Source organism: Candida theae (assembly GCF_024610275.1).
Source record: "Candida theae strain CBS 12239 chromosome Unknown scaffold32, whole genome shotgun sequence".
Taxonomy (NCBI): domain Eukaryota; kingdom Fungi; phylum Ascomycota; class Pichiomycetes; order Serinales; family Debaryomycetaceae; genus Lodderomyces; species Lodderomyces theae.
Genome location: NW_026261367.1, coordinates 67,022 through 85,913, shown reverse-complemented (window position 1 = coordinate 85,913; position 18,892 = coordinate 67,022). Strand labels below are relative to the sequence as shown.

General features: G+C 40.1%; 6 protein-coding genes across 6 annotated transcripts; 4 read left to right on the top strand and 2 right to left on the bottom strand. All coding sequences in view use genetic code 12, as the record gives it.

The window, feature by feature from the left end:
* Positions 1–511: 511 nt before the first annotated feature.
* On the top strand, positions 512–3,265 carry KGF57_001135 (uncharacterized protein; the record flags this gene model as incomplete). The annotated part of the gene is made up of 1 exon (XM_051750310.1): positions 512–3,265. The coding sequence occupies one exon, from the start codon at positions 512–514 to the stop codon at positions 3,263–3,265; it is 2,754 nt and encodes a 917-aa protein (XP_051610373.1).
* A 243-nt stretch (positions 3,266–3,508) lies between these two features.
* On the top strand, positions 3,509–4,348 carry KGF57_001134 (putative 3'-5' exonuclease; the record flags this gene model as incomplete). The annotated part of the gene is made up of 1 exon (XM_051750309.1): positions 3,509–4,348. One exon carries the CDS (start codon positions 3,509–3,511, stop codon positions 4,346–4,348), a length of 840 nt encoding a protein of 279 aa, XP_051610372.1.
* Positions 4,349–4,554: 206 nt separating this feature from the next.
* On the bottom strand, positions 4,555–12,438 carry IRA2 (Ras GTPase activating protein; the record flags this gene model as incomplete). Its single annotated transcript, XM_051750308.1, has 1 exon — positions 4,555–12,438. One exon carries the CDS (start codon positions 12,436–12,438, stop codon positions 4,555–4,557), a length of 7,884 nt encoding a protein of 2,627 aa, XP_051610371.1.
* A 1,637-nt stretch (positions 12,439–14,075) lies between these two features.
* Positions 14,076–14,774, top strand: YPT52 (Rab family GTPase; the record flags this gene model as incomplete). Its single annotated transcript, XM_051750307.1, has 1 exon — positions 14,076–14,774. The coding sequence occupies one exon, from the start codon at positions 14,076–14,078 to the stop codon at positions 14,772–14,774; it is 699 nt and encodes a 232-aa protein (XP_051610370.1).
* A 278-nt stretch (positions 14,775–15,052) lies between these two features.
* RPL4B (60S ribosomal protein uL4) lies at positions 15,053–16,144 on the top strand (the record flags this gene model as incomplete). Its single annotated transcript, XM_051750306.1, has 1 exon — positions 15,053–16,144. The coding sequence occupies one exon, from the start codon at positions 15,053–15,055 to the stop codon at positions 16,142–16,144; it is 1,092 nt and encodes a 363-aa protein (XP_051610369.1).
* Positions 16,145–16,418: 274 nt separating this feature from the next.
* RBE1 (sterol-binding protein) lies at positions 16,419–17,426 on the bottom strand (the record flags this gene model as incomplete). The annotated part of the gene is made up of 1 exon (XM_051750305.1): positions 16,419–17,426. One exon carries the CDS (start codon positions 17,424–17,426, stop codon positions 16,419–16,421), a length of 1,008 nt encoding a protein of 335 aa, XP_051610368.1.
* Between the last annotated feature and the right edge of the window lie 1,466 nt (positions 17,427–18,892).

The following is an 18,892-nucleotide window of genomic DNA, read 5'->3' as shown; positions in this document are numbered from 1 at the left end:
CTATTCCTCTTACGCCAAGTGCAATGGTGTATATTCGTCACTTGAAAATGAGCCTCTTTGTTGTTGTGTGAGACTGTGTTTGCTAGTTTAGGCCGAGGCAAAATAGCTGGTTTGAAGTTAGTGCTCCGTGTGTGCTTGCAGTTCGATTCAAATCCTGTTGAATGGAGTTTTGTATAAATGTAGCAATCTAATATAGGTGACGACTTCTCTTGCTGCTGAGTTGGTTCTTGGTTATCCCAGTGAATTGGTTGTGGTTGTTGTGGTGTGTCTGTGTTTATTTATTCGTTCAATACTTTTGTCGGGCTTTTTCTCTTTCTCTTCTCTTTTGTTTGTTGCTGCTGTAGCACACGTTTTTTTTATATCCGAGAAAACTCATAAACTACGTCATTACGTTGCCTCTACCTGCACAAGTTAACCATCAACCGTATTTTGAACTGTATGTGGGAGGACAGTAATACACCGAGAAGTATACTACTGCTACTGCTGTTACCTTGTTGATACAGTTTATAAAATGACGTTTCCGTTGGATCAGGCACAATTGTTGAATCATTTGAGAACATCTTATCTCTCATTGGGCGACGACTCGGAACACTTCAAAAGAATAATAGCTCCAAGCTACTCTGCCAGTGGATCTTTGCAAGGAGACAATCCTAATGGACTTTTTCAGAACTCTCCTCCCATAACGTTTGAGATTGGAAGTCATGTGAAGAGGACAATTGACAACACATCCCAGCACAGAAGGCGTTCGAGCCAAGGAAAAGAACTATCGAGGAGAAAGAATAGAAACAGTGGTCCAATTGCAAGCAAAAAGGATCCGTACCCGACGGATGATGTGTCCCCGAAAGCTAGTCCCGATAATCAATCAATAACAAATGATAGAGCCAATGGGCAATTGGCTGATTTGTCGCTAGAGGATGAAGTCACTGACGATGATCCAGTTGAGTTGCATCAGGTTCAGGAAAGGATACTCGGTCAGCACCAACTAGCTGGACTACATTCAAGACAGAATAAGAAGAAAGACAAGACAAAAAGTAAACTGAAAATTCCAATAGTGAAGTTTTTCAAATCGGGAAAGAATGAAGTTTCTGACTCAGACAGCAGTGACGATGAAAGAAGAGGATCCATTATTACATACGGATCATCACAGGTCACAACTTCGAAGGAAAATCTCACCGACAAAGAGGGGAGTTTTATCGTAGACGACACACAGAGTACCCAAAGTCTTGAACGAACTGAATCAACCGGGTTGAATCGCGAGACTCTGAAATCAGATCAAGCTCATGATAGCGGGAGCTCATTTGGATATAATGGCAAGTTTATCGAGGTGACCACGGACGAGGAAGTTGAGGGGGATGGTGAGCCAGGATTCGAGTCTGATGGTGAACTAACAGATGACTCTGAGTTTACCGACTTGGATAATGGCACGATCATGGAATCCTTTTCGCGGTCAGACTCTATGGGGAACACTCTAGATAAGCTGTTGCCAAACAAAGCTAGTGTTAGCGGCTCGCAGTTATTTGGGTTGAATAGGAAAAAACGAGCTAATACATACGGTGATCATACGGTGCCTAAAAATCTCGGAGCGAACTATCTTAGTAGTCAACAAGTGGGAGTCAATTTGATGCAAGTACGATCATTTGGAAATTTGAAAGAACTCGAGAAGCCTTTGCTTTCGTTCACAAAGATTGTCCCCAAAGTCTCAGATGCAAAACAAACTTCCAACTTGAGCACATTGATACATTCGAGATTCAAATCAACAAATGTGAACCCTTTGAATTATTACCTTTTTGTCGATGGGTTGCTTAGCGTGAATTCTTCGCGGGCTGCACAATTGAATGTTTTTTTACCCCCAAAAACATCTCCAGTCTTGAACAATATGTGTATTGATCGTGGCGTGTCGGTGGTCGATTGTATTGGATTCGTTTTACTCAATTTGTTGAAACTCCCAGAGGTGAATGAACTAAATGACCCTTCGTTTTTGAACCCAAATTTTTGGCGACTAGAGCTTGTTGATGAAGATGGAGAAAACTACGGTTCATTCGGAGTTTTGGATAGAAACCGAACTTTTGCTTCTTATAACAATCCAAGGGATTTGGCTTTATGTCGTGTAAAGGACGTTGTTGAAATTGACAAGAACGAGAAGGTATCACCACTCCCGACTGAATTTAGACAGGATCTTACTGCATTTGAACAAAAGAAAAGGAGCCTTGATCCAGTAAGTGATGATGTCCCTAAAGTTGAGCTTCTTGTGAGCGTATTTGAGTACGATAATAGTGGAATACCTCAGAAAGTACCCTTCAAAGCCCCTCGAACTTACACTATGGGGCAAGTGTTGAAAGAATTTTGTGTTCAAAGAGGACTTATTACTACAGAATACCGGTTTAAAATTGTGGAAGCTGGAGGCATGAAAAGTCGTTACGTGAAGGATGTTGAGGTCTGCGGGAACTTGCATCTGACAATTCTAGAGCTAGTTCCTTCTGATACACGATTTAATTTGATACTTGATAATGAAGAGAAGAATAGCCAAATAGCTGCCACTCCAGATGAGTTTCCAGCAAATTTAACAGCGCCGACTGTGACTCCTTATAATAACGAATTGTCGGCCAAGGTGCAAGACATGAAATTGGAAGCTGCGGGCACGGAAACACTGCCCCAGCGACAGCAGTCAAAATCCAAGCAACCACCAAGGACTGCAAAGGCAAACAAAGAGACAACAGCATCCAATAAGTATTTGGAAGACATCATTCAAGGTAACAACCCACAACTCCCAACAAACATCAACTCGATATATTTCAAATGGAAGGTTTTAAAGAATAACAGCAAGATGAAAAAGATGAAGATCAAGACTTTCACAGAAAAGAATTTCATAATCGATGGAGACTACATCCACATAACCCCTCCAGACGACATAATGTTGAAGAACATAGGTGAATCAATTGCACATAACCAACAACTCAATTTCAATCAACATCACACCTACCATAACTTGAACCAACAGTTGAATCGAGTTGCAAATAAACAACTGACCAAGACGTATTCCTTCCACATCACTCAAATAATGAAGGTCAAGCAGTATTCCAAGCAACCCAATCATTTTCGAATCATTGTGCAGAGACAGCAATCGGATGAAGGGACAGGGTCGAGCTCAAAAGAGCTCGTGAAGAAATTCTACTTGGTCGCAGAGTCTGAGGCCGAATGTTCCGAAATAATTAACAATCTTAAATGGGTGCTTCAAGCTTACAAGCTCTCAAGTGGGGTTATATAGTTATATACAATGAACTGTAGTTTGGCAAGGTAAAGATTGTTGGTGATACTTTAGGTGTTGTGATTGATGTAGAAGGTGATAACACAAAATCAAATGCTGTTACGTTTTACACCAAACGCACCACACTGACTTGTCGTTCCATTTTTTTCACCATTAAGTTACTAGTCTCACCCCCTCCCTCCCCCCCCCACACACACACACTTTAGCTGACAGCTATTCCAGACCTGTCCACATTGATGAGTTATGGCTGGCTTGTCACTGAACTGGAAGCAACTCAGTTCCAAAATATCTAAGCCAAGCAGCAACAACAACAATAACAACACTACACACTACAACAACAAGAAGAAGAAGTCCCACACGAAAGCCAAAGAGGACCACATTCAAAATTCCCTAAAGAATGATAAACACCTCCTTCAATTGAAACACAATCGAGTGAACAAAGATGGGTTCATCAATGCCAGTCCCTTGGAATTCACACTTTGGACCACGATAGGAAACAACGAAATCAAGAAGGAAAATATCCCCACGACTGACAACACCATCAACAAATCTGAAAAGGATAGAAGGAAAGAGCTCGGGAAAATTGTAGCGATAGACTGTGAGTTTGTTGGCGCGGGGGAAGGACGATTATCACATCTCGCTAGGGTTACAATTGTTAACTTCTACGGTCATGTGGTTTTGGATCAGTACGTACAGCCCAGATTGCGCGTTACTGATTGGAGAACGTGGGTTTCAGGAATTACACCCTGGCATATGCAATTTGCGATAAAGTTTGACGATGCGAGAGCTAGAGTCGAGGAAATACTCAAAGATAGAGTATTAGTCGGTCACGCTTTGGAGAACGATCTTGATAAATTGTGTTTGACCCATCCCAAGTCCTTAACGAGGGATACGAGTACCTTCCCACCTTTTAGAGCAGTGTCTTCTGGAAGAACCCCTGGGTTGAAAAAATTGGTTAAGCAGTTTTTAGATTTGGATATACAGAATGGAGTACACAACCCTATTGAAGATGCAAGAGCCACGATGCTACTATACCGCTTGCAGAAGAATCAGATTGAGGCATTTGCAAAGCTGATAAAATAGAGTTATCTAAGACTTTTTCTTTTTTTTTTTTTTTTATTGATAAATGTACATCATTGATTCATTAATCGTATACAGTGGGAAGGACTCAACCACCCATTTCTCTATAAAAACCGAGTATTTCTCCCGGCACAAAGTGGATAAATTCCAGTCCCTCCTTCTTCCCTTCTCATCTTATCACTTCTCACCCCCACGTCTTTCCTCTCATCTCAATCCTCCAACTTCAACCCTTCAATATAAGTGCATGCAGCTCTGTAAAACATAAATTGAATAGCTTTGATATCCTTATCAAATTCTTGCTTGAAAACACTCTCCTCATCAAGAATAGCTTCAACTGGTTGCAAATCATCCATCTTGTTCAAAAAAACTAAACTCCGTGACCGTATAATATCGTCAATGCTTGCAATGTAGCTCTCTGGTCTATAGTCCTCGATCTCAGACACTTGAAAGATAATTCCAGATATACTCTCCACTGCCTCCAACGAGTTTGCAACTGCCAAATCCCGAGCTAATGCCAGCTCCACTAAATGGAATATAAGTAATGCCGATTCTTGATTATGATTCAACAAGTAGTGGTAAATGGAGATAAACTTCATTCTGAACCCAACGTCAATAATTTTCTCATCTGCGAAAAATCCTCCCAATTGCAACAAGGTAAGTTTCGACGCTTCTTGATTTGTTTCCAAGAACTCCAACAAGAAAATTGGTATCCGTTGCCCATTCTTCAAGTTGAAAGATTCATAAACATAGTCCAACTCATCCAAAAACTCTTCAAACTCCTTTGTATCCGAAAACAAATACAACATCACGAGGTAGGCATGGGCATTGCCCCAGAGGGGATCATCAGGAATTGGTTTCTCACGCGAAAGCTCATAACGTTTCTTGACATAAGATTTGATGCATTTCAAAGATGAGTTTCTGTACTGAGATATTTTAAGTCCCCGTGTAAAAATCTGGAATATGTAGACTCGAAAATTGTTCTCCGTAATGCAGATGCCATGCTTCTCCTCAAATTCCGACAAGTGAGGTTCCAAAAATTGTCTTTGTGTATACGCGTTTGCAATGTAATCGTCGTGACCCATGATCTTGACCATAGAAGCAACCAAGTTCTCCGTGGCTGATTGATAAAGAATTGACTGGTTTAATAAAGCAAAGCACAATTGAGACCATATCAAAATTGGCGGTAGCATCGAGTCACTAGGTAATCCTTCAATGATACGTGCCGCTGAAACAGCAACACAAATGACAGTATCAATCCTCCTCAACTCGCCATGAGCTACTAATTTGATAGTTCGGCAAGCAACAGAGTCTGTGATTCCTCTTTTTGCGAGTATACCAACAACCAAGATTGCATTATCCTGAAACAACGAGAAATTGTTGAAGGCAACATCGATGGCATTTGACGACCATCGCGCTTTCCAATTCGTTTTATCATCAGAAGTACTAACCACCTCAATGAACTCATTCAAGTAATCACATAAAACTTCAAAATTAATGATTCGATTGAAAGCCTGACCGATATCAGCAAGGGGCTTTGCTTCTCGCGTCATGCCAAACAACATTTTAGCTCGAGGAGTAGTGAAATATTCAATTGTATTGTTGATGACATCCTGTTGATGACTTGTCAAATTGGGCTTGTGCAAAAACGATTGCACTGTACTAATGATTAAATTTCTCAAGTCGGCACCCACCTCCAAGTAAGCATTGTCAATAAACAAGGTGACAAGAAAGATAACGTCTGCCAAATACAATCTTGCAAGGGCATACGAGCTGAAAAACAAGGATGAGCAAATTTTGATCAAAACGGTGATTTCAAATAGTTTTGATTGTGAAGCAATTGCAGAATCCGTAGTGAGAACGTATTTGATCGCCGTCTGCAATCTCGACATCACCTCACCGCAAACTTCAACAGAGGGGGTAATTACAGCGATAATGAATGACCACTCAGGACCCTCATTCTTGCTGTCAATTGCAAATGCAACGACTTCATCAACCAAAGATGAAACCAATCTCGTCTCGCGGAAAAGAATTCTCCATATGTAGTCGTTGGTGAACGGGATTCGATTCTTGTTGATCATTGTGAGACGACAAAATTGTCTAATCAATTCTGCAACCCGGTCGGGACCTCTAAATCCACTTTGAGAGTAAACGTAATCGTAAATATTGTTTATCCAAGGCGCCACATACAATACTGAACTCATGCGGGTCTCCAAGTCCATCTTTTCAAAATTGTCAAAATAAGCTTTGAAAAACCTGTATGTCATTTCGGGGAACTTGATTGATAGGTGCTTGGACACAGACACAACCATCGCCGTTGCATCGGTAGGGAAAGGTAAGTACTTGGCGTGAGCTTCATTGATGCCAAAATCAATTCCAAAATAGGAGGACAAAGATCCAAACAACACAGCTGCCGATGACTTCACTCCAGCATCATTGCTAAGCAATCCCTGGAATACTATATTGTACAATCGTCCAAACCAATGCATCACGTGCGCCTCAGCACGAGAGTCCTTTTCCGCATCCAACAATGAAGTATCTCTTGGTAATCTGGAAGTTGTAAAGTACAAGAACCGCAAAATTTCAAGCCGGTTGGGTGATCTAAACGTCACTGGCTCATTATGCTTGAAGTAAATTGTAAACTCATCCTCAACTCCAGTAAAGTCGGATACCTCGCATCTAACCAAATCTGTCAATCTGTGAACCTCCAATGGGGTGAAGTTATCCATGGCTGAATAAGCACTTTTGAATTGAACACTCTCTTTAAAACAAACAGTCAAAAACTTGCGTCCTATCCTGAGGCTAACCTGTTCGTATCGCTCAATCGATGGCTCGTACAACATCACATTCCTATATGTAACTTTCGCATCACGACTAATGGAGACAGTCTCTGCATCCAAGCAAAGGTTGCTTACAATGCTATCTGGATCGATCGACGAATGAATGTAAATCTTGGTTCCAAAATCAGACCCCTTCTTCCTCAAACTTTGCATTGATTTGATCAAGCTGGTGTACTCCGTTCTTGGAACATTGAAGTAGTAAACACGTGAGCAGCTGGCAAAAAATTGCTTTGGTGCGTAAGATGATACCAAATGGGTATACTCATCAGGCGCCTCCAGTTTGAAAAAATAAAACTCTGAAAAATCGTAAATGAGGTAAAACTTGTTTTCCCAAATCTGAGAAGCGGTTTCAAGTAGCTTGTACACGAGGTAGTTGATGTCATCTGGTCGGAATTTCAATCTACGAAGGTTCACAACAACAACAGGCGTTCCATCCTTGAATATCGACGATTGTATAAGATTCAAAGCATCGGGTGGTGTATCGGCATATTTCAACGACAGTTTCGTCATGAAGTCATTAAACTTGAGCTCCTCGCCATCGCCGCTAGATGGATCAAAGATTCTGAAGTTGGATGCTAACTGCAAGCGGACATTCGCTTTTGGTTGGCCCAACTTCATCACCACCAAGTCAAATGATTTAAACTTTTTGACTCTTTCGTGCAACGTCTTGACACTAAATGCCGATTTCCCAAGTAGGAAATTCATCCTAATCGGTGCAAAGTAAACGTAGATGAATTTATGCAAGTATCTTATTTCAGCAATTGGCTTTGTATCAGCATTCGGTAAAAACGGGTACTCCATGAGTTCAACTGTGGATATCCTAGTCAAAAACTCTCTAATTCGAAGATTGAATCCATTCAAAATCTCTCCAACGTCAACCAAACCAGGCCATTTGATCGTGCTTATAGTACCATTCGCCATATTCTGCAAAACCTTCACCAACTGCATTAGGGATCTTTTAGTCTTGGAGTTCTCCACTGGAATTTTAAAGTACTGTTGGGGGCTGACTATTGCAGGGCAGATGAATCTTAAAAAGATGAAGGATCCAACTGCAATCAATGCAGAATCTTCAAACTTCGATGAAACCGATTGGTAAATCTGAGAGCAAACAAATTTGAATGCATTAGGAAGCGCATCAAAAGAGCCAACAATCAGATCAACAAGTCTTCCCAAGTAAGTGATGAATAGTGCTGAATCTTCACTTGATTCTCGCTTCTCAACTTCAAAATAAACATCCTCCTTCACAATTTCTTCAATAACGGCAAACAATTCCCTCTTCAAGTACTCCAACCCATGATCTTGAGTGAAATTGAAAAGTAGTCTCGTTAAAGTGGAGTTTCTTCGAAACAAATCAGTTGACCGTGTCAAATTGGCAACTTCATCAGTGAGCAAAACAGTAAACAATTTGTCCAACTTGTTTGTATATGAAAACACACCAAACAATGAAGATGCTAAAAGGTTGTGTTCGGAGCTTGACGCACATTCAGCAATTGACCCAAATATTTCAGTCTCCTCAACTAATTGCTCAACCAACTGGTATGGGTACTCCTCATCCCCCTTTTTCACAGTCTTTGACGTCAACATACTGGCAAAAACATTCAAAAAAATGGCCCTGATTTTCTTGTCTTCATGGTAGCCCATAGGGAGCAAGTACTGAATTCCAATATCAGAATCATATTGAAGCAAGTTTGTAATAGAAGCCAAAACATAATCAGTCACCTGTTGCAACTTGTGCTTAAATCTATCCGACGACGATGTCTTTGTGTACTTTTGAATGATTTTGTAGAAGATGGAAAAGTAATTGCCAAAAGCAATGTCCTTGTATTTTTTAACCTCACTATCTTTAACACCATCTGGTATTTCAAGTAACAACTCTTCAAGTTGAAGACTTAAACTTTTCGCGCAATGTATCGCGAAATCCATCTTCAAATAAATCAATTCCGACGTCTTGCTCTCCAGAAGACTATTATCAACCACATCTTCATCCATAATCATAATCTGTTCCAACCACTCCAACATGGACTTTGCGTAAAAGTTACGAAGCTTATACGCGCCATGCAAACCGGAATTGGTCTTGTCTAATTCGAGCGCTTGTGCTAATTTACAAAACCTCAACTTCAATCTAAACTTATCGGTGATGTCGACAACATTGTCAATGAAGGTGATGAAAAACTGGCAGATATGTGGAAGCAAAGATGAAAGTAACAATGCACCATCATTGTGTACATTGATCATTGCACTCATTATAATCATTGCCTCTTCCAAAAATATAACACTTTCTTCAGTATGAAATTTTTCCTCAGCATAGGCACTCGCACGAGCCATGAGCTTTGTTGCAATAAGGTGATAAACGTCAGAATGCGACTCATTCGACAACGTATCCTTTATAATTACTCGAACAACCAAATCCGACGAATTCAATAGGTCAATGCACTTGTCAAAGAAGTCGGAAATGTGTGCACTACTTCTCTGATGAATTTCATCAGTACCACTACCAGTGGTGTTTGCCGACATGAAACACCCTGATGTTGACACCAAGAATCCGGTAAAATGACGGAATATCAAATTGTTTTCATTAATCTGGTCGTTTGTTCTCAAAACCCGGTTCCATCTTGAAAAAATAATCAACCAAACATGGTACAAAGATTTCGTGGGCTTGGCATCACGAAGAATCTTACGATGTCTCTTTTGCAACGAAACAAACCCGGTAAACACTCCATCGTCATTGCTTAATTTCTCAAAAAGTTCGAGCTGATTATCTTCAATTTCCAGGGCCCTGTACAATACTTTGTTGTTGTGAATTTCATTGATGTACCACTTGATTCCTTGCTTTGTGTAGTTGTAAAATTGTACATCATGGGTGCACAAGGACAAGAGTAAAACTTTTTCAACCGAATGAATGATTTTACCACATGTTTGATACAATTCACGTGACTTGTGGTCGAGAATAATTGCATTTGACCGAACGAAATCACTATATTTATCACGTTGATGCAAAAAGTTGATCAAGAACAAAAAACTCGATTTGAATTTGGGGTTGGATAAAGTTAAACCTAGACATGTTTCGCAAATTGATTGAACAATGCAGTTGCAAATGGTGAAATTTGCAAAAGTGGACAAAGACGTGCGTTCAGTCTCGATTTTGTTTCCGAGTGTCACCATTTGCATGGATAAAGTTCGTGCAGAATCAAATAATCGCGAATTTCCATCGACTATCCAGTTCGCTTTAAAGGCCAATCTGATGGGGACGATAGCATTATGACAAAATTCAACCACCAGACTTAACAACTGGCTGTAGGGTGTGGATTCCAAGTTTGAGTCATCCATCAACTTCTCGTCATTGAAATAGAGCTCAGGAGCAGCAGCAAATATCAAAAAAATATCAGAAACAATCTCTTCTGCTCCATTCACAATACGGAAATTATATGAGTTTGAAGATGCCAATGAGATTGCTGTTGACGACTTGAATCTGTCATCTTTTGACGGTTGCGATTTGTCAAACAATGCTTCTGCATAATGGTCAATACTTGATTTGTTCTGGCCAAAAGCATAGTCTGTTGCTTGATTAGCCTTGATTTCGTTCTCATCAATACTCAAAGCATCCGACGAATACGAAGAATAGTCGGACGATTCGTTGATATTTTGTTCTCCATACCCACGTAGTATCTTTAATGAACCATACATGATCGATTTTAAAGTAGTCCTGAATTGCAACACGAAGGAGTGGAAAATGTCCTTGGCAATTTCAATCTCCGCCAACCCTTTAACCAACTTAACAAAAAGCTTATTTACTCTCATATCAGCTTCGGATTGCCTGTAGCGTTCAATAATGATCTTGGCATATTTTTCCGGCCGAAGAATAACAGCAGCAATGTAATAATTCACCAACAAGTAATCACGTTTCGTGGCAAGCTCTTCATCAGTAACCAATTTATCTCGATGGACCTCTTCATATCTTATCAACTGATGGAAAACCTCATCCAAGTGTCTCAAACTGAACATCAAAACTGGATGTTTCCTGAAATTACTAGTCTCAAGTCTCGCTCCCAAGTGGAATATATTTATTAGTGCGTCAAAGCTTTCCAAATTGCTACTGTTTGATGCATCTTTGAGTATTGTTGATAGGAATCTGAGTCGTTTGTTGAATGCCAATTTCAATTTGTTTAATGGCTTTATTGAGTTCATTTCTGCGAAATCACTAACACAAAGGGTCAGAAAGCATGTCAAGATGTAAGGAGCACAAGAGACTAGGGTGTAGTTGTCCTCAAATACTGACATTGCCGAATCAAAAAGTTGTTTCAATGCAGTTGCGTGACGTAAGTTGTTGGGGTCTACCAAGGCATAATAATCGCCTACTCTGGAAAGCGATTGATCTTTGATACTCGTGGCCAAGAAGAAAAGGTACACTTGTTTCCATGTATTTGATTTGATAAACGAAATAGTTTTCAAAGATTCCTCGGCAAAAGTCAATGCATTCATTTCCGAGTAAAAAGCATACTTCATTACTGGGCAATATTTTTGAATCGTCGGTAGCGGTATGGTTTGATTGTTGTCGGAGTAGGCGTAAAGCCTTGTTTGAATATACTTGTAGTAGTCATCTGGATTGGCAGTGGATATGAAACGGAGGACCACTTCAATATACGAGTCAATTTCGGAAATTGCACTGAAAACCTTCTCCAGATGGGTCATTGGCTGATCTTCCCTTGCAATGTCTTGCTCTTCCTTCGCAACAGCTATATTTGTCATTGTTTTCTCATTTCTCACCATTGAAAGTACCTTTCTAACCACCCCGGTAGACATGAGATTAATGTAAAAGCTCAAAGCTTCAGGCACTATGGATGGATCTAGTGGTTGCGGAGGTTCATAGTAGTAAAACCGCGAGTAGTTGCTCAAGATATCTTTATCATCCAAAAAAGTTGTTTCTCTATCCCAATTGGCTTTCAATATCTCGGCCAAGGTCTTGCAGACTAGTAATGTTGAGGATCTAGATTTCTCGTCTCTGTATTTAAGTCTTGCATTTTGAGCCTCTGTGTTGATTGTCTGTAGCAATGACGTGAATGATGTAACAATCAACGAAATCATGTGTCCATTTTTACAGTGAAAATCCAACAATATCCTTTTTGATGTTATGAACTGGGCATCAATCTCCACTTCTTGAACACTGTGGCCAGTTCTGAACGGAAGTAACGACTCAATGCGTTTCACCACTGCGTCGATAAATCTCCGATCGTTTTCGTCTTTGGATACCTTGTTCATGGCTGTGTCATTAGCATTAACGTAATGGTGGTGGCTGGTATGGTTCAATGCAAAGCCTGGCACTATAAACACACAACCTTGATTATGAATTCCTGAGTGAGTTGGTTTTAGTTACTTTATACGAGATTAAGTTCTGTATCCCTTCTTGTAGTTGAGTTAATGAATGACTGTAGACTAAAGTAGAATTGTCGACTGGTAGGGTATTATGTTTGTATTGGGCTTCTTCTTTGCGTATGAGTGAGTGTGTATATATGTGTCTACTAAGTTTAATCAGCCAGTCAGTCTCTTTCTCTCTTTCTCTCTTTCTCTCTTTCTCATTCTTTTTTTTCTAAAATTTCTTTTTTCTTTTTTTTTTGTTTTTTTGGTTTGTTTGTTGTCTTTGTCTTTTTCTTCCTAAACCACACGCACTTAGCAAATACTCTAACAAACTCGAGGTAAATTCTCCAAGAGAGTCTCTTTTAAAACAGTACTTACACAACACAGTACTAAAAAACACAGTACTAAAAAACACAGTACTACACAACACAACACAACACAATCATACTCATTCCTCGCTCCTCTGATTGAGATAGCTTTTCTACTTGGTAATTGCTAAAAAACAAACTTGCATGTGTAGTTGATTTAATTGTATCATAGTTCGGCTTTTGAACGGAGTTCTTAGCCGTAAATTCAGGAAGTTTATTATGATGTCATGAGGTGGGGGAAAGGTTCTTCTATACAATCAAAAAAAAAAAAAATAACCAGAGAGTATCAACTTTATCATATTTTTTAGAAGAAAGAGAAATTGAGAAGAGGTACACATGCATATAAGAAGTATACACTCCAGTGGAAGGCTACAAGTACAAGCATAGACGGCGTTTACAGTGTTAAATGATAAAGCTAGTGAACACAAAACATTGGCACTTTTAACTATGCAGAAACTCGCCTCAGTCGTTCGTAGCCGAAAAAGTTTTAACAGTGAAGATCCCTTTCTCGTATTTCAATCTACACTGTAAATACACTAAGTATCATAGATCTTTGTTGAAAAAATTAACAATATAGTGCTCAAGAGAGCAATTAGAGACATTGGTCATGTTAATGATCCTACTTTTCAAAATAACCTCAGCGTTTACTAGATTTGAGAATTAATTTACCTAAATTTGTTGCAAAAATGTCAAGTGTCTACAATAAATGATGTACACTTGCAAACTTTTGTAAATTATTAAGAATTCCAAGACTTTCATTAGGGTATGACCTTACTAGATGTTTGAATTCACATCATGAATGAGCTTTTCTCACACACTGAATGGAACCACTTGTTTGGAGTGAGAAGGACTAAGGGCTTTGCCTGCATATAGCCACACACTCTCTCTCTATTGAACAACACTACGCAAACGCAACAGAAAAAAAAAAAACCAACTTAATCTTAGCCAGCGTCCAAAGCACCTGCTTGAGTTTCAATCTACTAACGATAAATCATCGTCATATCATACAACAGGGGGGAAATAGAACAGACAAGTTACTTTGTACAGCACTATTACATAACTAACTCATTACAAGCATTACACAGGTTTAATATTATATCAAATTCTCACCACCATCTCAAAAAGACTACGCCACTATCAGTTACCCATTATATCCACCCCTTGATCTTTACAATGTCAACACAACAACAACAACAACAACAACAACAACAAGGTACATCTGCACAACGCTTTGTTCAATTCAAACTAGTCCTTTTAGGTGAAAGTGCAGTTGGTAAATCATCCATCGTACACAGATTTGTCAAAAACACATTTGACGACGCTAGAGAATCCACCATTGGAGCTGCATTTTTAACTCAATCAATCACAATACCGGAATCACAAACAACTGTCAAATTTGAAATATGGGACACTGCAGGCCAGGAACGTTACAAATCACTAGCACCCATGTATTATCGAAATGCCAATGCTGCGTTATGCGTGTACGATATCACTAGTCGCAATTCTTTTGCTAAAGCCCAAGACTGGATCAAGGAGTTGAAGAAACAAGCACCAAGCGAGATTGTGGTGGCCTTGGTGGGGAACAAGGTGGATTTGCAAGATAATAGAGAAGTGCAACTGGAGGAGGTGGATGAATACATTTCAGAGTTACAAAGCGATGGATTCAAGATCATCAAAGCGGAGTGTTCAGCAAAGAATGGTGATGGAGTAGTGGATCTTTTTGAAGCTATAAGTAGAGCACTACCAGTGGAGGAAACACTTGCTGCAAATGCAAATAGATCGAGGCATGGGGAAGCTGGAGGAAGAAGACCAGGTGGGGTTGACTTGAATAGACCTAAACGTGCACAAGCTCAAAGTAACTCGTGTTGTTAGAGAAGAGGGCAGGGGGCTACAGACGAAGGGTCTAGAGTCTTTGTATAGTATAATCTCAATTCAATAATAGATTGGAAAAGCGTCTGCATCGAATTCCTGCATGTAGTTGATTATGAATTGAACCTAGCACACGACATTTTCTCAAAACGAATGTGTTTTTTTTTTTCTTTCTCTCTGAGGTTGAGAAGTGAAAAATTTTTCACCTCCCCTTTTCACCTTCCTTTCCCTTCCTTTCTTTCTCTTTCTCATTCATCACTTCGTTAGTCACACAAGTAATAATGTCATCAAGACCACAAGTTTCTGTCATCTCCGTTCAAGGTGAACAATCAACCACCCAGTTGCCATTGCCATCAGTCTTCTCTGCCCCAGTCAGACCAGACATTGTCCACTCTGTCTTTGTTAGAATCAACAAGAACAAGAGACAAGCCTATGCTGTTGCTGAAAACGCCGGTCACCAAACCTCAGCTGAATCATGGGGTACCGGTAGAGCTGTTGCCCGTATTCCAAGAGTTGGTGGTGGTGGTACTCACCGTTCTGGTCAAGCTGCTTTTGGTAACATGTGTAGAGGTGGTCGTATGTTTGCTCCAACCAAGACTTGGAGAAGATGGCACGTCAAGGTTAACCACAACGAAAAGCGTTACGCCACTGCTTCTGCTATTGCTGCCTCTGCTGTCACCTCTTTGGTTTTGGCTAGAGGTCACAGAGTTGAAAACGTTAAGGAATTGCCATTGGTTGTTGCTAACGATTTCGAATCAGTCCAAAAGACTAAGGAAGCTGTTGCTATCTTGAAGGCTGTTGGTGCTCACAAGGACGTTGTCAAGGTTATCAAGTCCAAGAAGATGAGAGCCGGTAAGGGTAAATTGAGAGGAAGAAGATTTACTCAAAGAAGAGGTCCATTGGTTGTCTACGGTGAAGACAAGGGTTTGGTTAAGGCCTTGAGAAACATTCCAGGTGTTGAAACTTCATCCGTCAAGCACTTGGGTTTGTTGCAATTGGCTCCAGGTGCTCATTTGGGTAGATTTATCATTTGGACCCAATCTGCCATTGAAGCTTTGGACTCCATCTACGGATCTGAATCCACCAAGTCCATCAAGTCCAACTACTCCTTGCCAGCTAACATTATCTCCAACACTGACGTTACCAGATTGATCAACTCTGCTGAAGTCCAAGCTGTTGTTAGACCAGCTGGTGAATCCACCCAAAAGAAGAGCCACGTCTTGAAGAAGAACCCATTGAAGAACAAACAAGTCTTGTTGAGATTGAACCCTTACGCCAAGGCTTACTCTGCTGAAAAATTGGGATCTGCCAAGGCTGAAAAATCTAAAGCTAAGCCATCTAAAGGTCAATTTGCTTCAGTTTTGAAAAACTAAAGTGGATAAAAAACGTAGTTCTATAGGGGTATCTAGAGAGAATCTTATGGAGTATTAGTTTTTTAAGTGAGAAATTTGTAGACAGTAGTTTTTGAAAGATGGATGCAGCGGATATTGCAAAATTTGGGGAGCAATACAGTATGTATGTCTTTAACTAAAACAAGTGGAACTAAAACAATACGAACAAAAAATAAAGGAAAAACTAAACTATACCGAAAATAAGGATTACTCATGATTAATCACACGATGGACAGGAAACGGCTCTTTTGTCATTTCATTGCAATTGCACTTGGCCTGAAACTGGACGGAGAACATTTTCCTCAAACAATGACTTTCCAGTAGCATAATCCGTTCCTACAATATTACCTCTTGGCGAATACTCACAAATAGTGTATTGCCTCCAAGCATTATTACAAGTAACATAAGCACATCCGACCTGCGAAGTAGCTTTCCAAACGACTTGCGTGAAATGGCCAGTAGCTGACGAATAACCTGGGTTGGAATAATCATAGTGCTCAATTTCATTGTACCATGCATTAACTGGTGCATTACCTCCAACGTAACCGGCAGCCAAGTTTTCTCCATATGGCCCGCGGGAGTGCACGAGCTGCACGTTGTCGCAGGAGAAGGTGGTGGCGGCGTAGTGGGCGGCGTAGGCGGCTAAGGTATCGTTCCAGGACAAGTCTTGGACTCCGTGGAGAGCACGGACTCGGTTGTGGGCGCCGAGGATCTCGTTGGCGAATGCGGTGTCGGTGGATGGGGTTGATAATTGGCTTGAGGATGATGTTGCTGGGGCGGAAGAAGAAGAAGAGGAGGATGAGGAGGTAGTGGTTGGAGTGGTTGGTGGTGAGCTGGTTGATGAGGTAGTAGGTGATGTGGAAGTGGTTGGTGATGAGGTGGTTGAAGTTGATGATGGAACAGCTGAGCTGGTAGATGAAGTAGAAGTCTGTGCTGCTGACGAAGAGCTACTCGTCGAGGTAGTAGCAGTAGTAGGTACTGAGCTTGAGCTTGAGCTTGAGCTGGTGGTTGGTGTGGCTGGAGTCGACGTTGATGTTGATGTTGACGATGAAGAGGTAGATGAGGTTGTAGCAGCAGTGGTTGCGGCACCAGGTGGTGGCCCGTAAATTGTGGTTAACCCAGTTTTGGTGGTAGTTCCAGTGGTAACAGTGACCCAATTGGTGTGTGTGGTGTCGGCAGTAATGTAATTGGTGTAGATGACTGGAGCAGCTTCAGCAGCGGCTGCTAGTATAGCAGTAATGGTGGAAATGGACGATATTCTCATAATTGAAATTGTGTATACTTTTTGTTGACTAGGGGGTATTTTTCTATTAGCTTGAAAAGGATTGAATGAGAGTGATATTATTTCTATGCTGGTAAAACGAATGTGTGTTGGTGTATACAACTTTGGAATAGGATGATTTGGAAAATTTGATCAAGAATTAGAAGAAAAAAGGGATCAATTTCAATTGACTATTTATATACTCTGAAGTAATGGAACATTTACGCCTGGGTGACGTGACATAATATTGGAGAGAGAGAGAGAGAGAGAGAGAGAGAGAGAGAGTGTGTGTGTGTAACTGAAATTAATTTGTGTATTTTTAGAGTTTTGATCTTTGCATCGGTGTGAAAGCAAGTAGCCAGCTTCTTGATCTAAAATAGAAGCTTTGTCCTATTGTCTTCATCTTTGTCTTTGTACTTCTTCTGGAACTAACGTCACACACACACACAGTAATTGAAAATACTAGGTCTTTTTTTTTTCTTATTTTGGTTGTTGAGTTCGATTGGCGGAAGAGTTGATTATAGTTTGCAGTCAAAGTACGCTTTGAATTACGTGGTATTACACAAAGTTGGTGTATTATGTAATTATTGCTGGTTGCTTTAACTACTAACTGTTGTAGACTATGTTTGTGTAATGTTACTCTTTTGTATATTCGTTAGTGACAGAATTTTCTTTTGGAGCGTAGTTATATACAGGATTGCCTTCCTAAAGCAGACTCTTCAACCAGACAGTGGTTACCCACACTACCTACACTGTACAATACAGCAAGCATAGGATTAGTTGTCATCACGGGGGCTTAATGCTTTTCCAAGTTGATCTGGGCTAGTGAGACAGTGATTGGTTCCTGAAAAATACATTGTATGAAACAATGGTAGGAGAGTGCTGTAAGCAGGCGAAGTTTTTCGAAACGAAATTTGCAAGAATGGAACTTCGTTCACTCACTTGCGGAACGTTTTACTAACTTGAACCCGGATTTATGCCGACTCGGAAGAAGAACCATAACGCTATCTTTTTTTCCTTCCATTATCCGCACGTGTGTTCTATATTCTCATCTACACTACAGTTTCCCGTACAAGCGTCACGGCATCAAAAGTTGGGTCCAATCCAAAATAGAATGGTTATGAGCTTTCCTTGTTAGTTTGCTTTTGTCTACAAAGTTTCCCGATTTAGGTTTAGCAACAAGATTAAAGTAGAGGATAATAAATGTTCAAGACAAAGACACGCTAGTTGTAGAAAATTGTTGCGTGTTGTTTGTTATTGTTTTTTTTTTTTTTCTTTTTTTTTATTTTTCTTTTGTTATTAAAATCGTCGATTTTTTATTTACGAGTTTGTGGTATTTGTATTGTTGTAACTGTCTTTAATTTTGTTTTTTTTTTTTTTCTTTCTTTCTGTTCTTTGTGTTCTATTTGTCTTTGCAAGCCATGTAGTGCCATATTGGTTAAAACAACCAGAAGCAAGAATACTAAAAT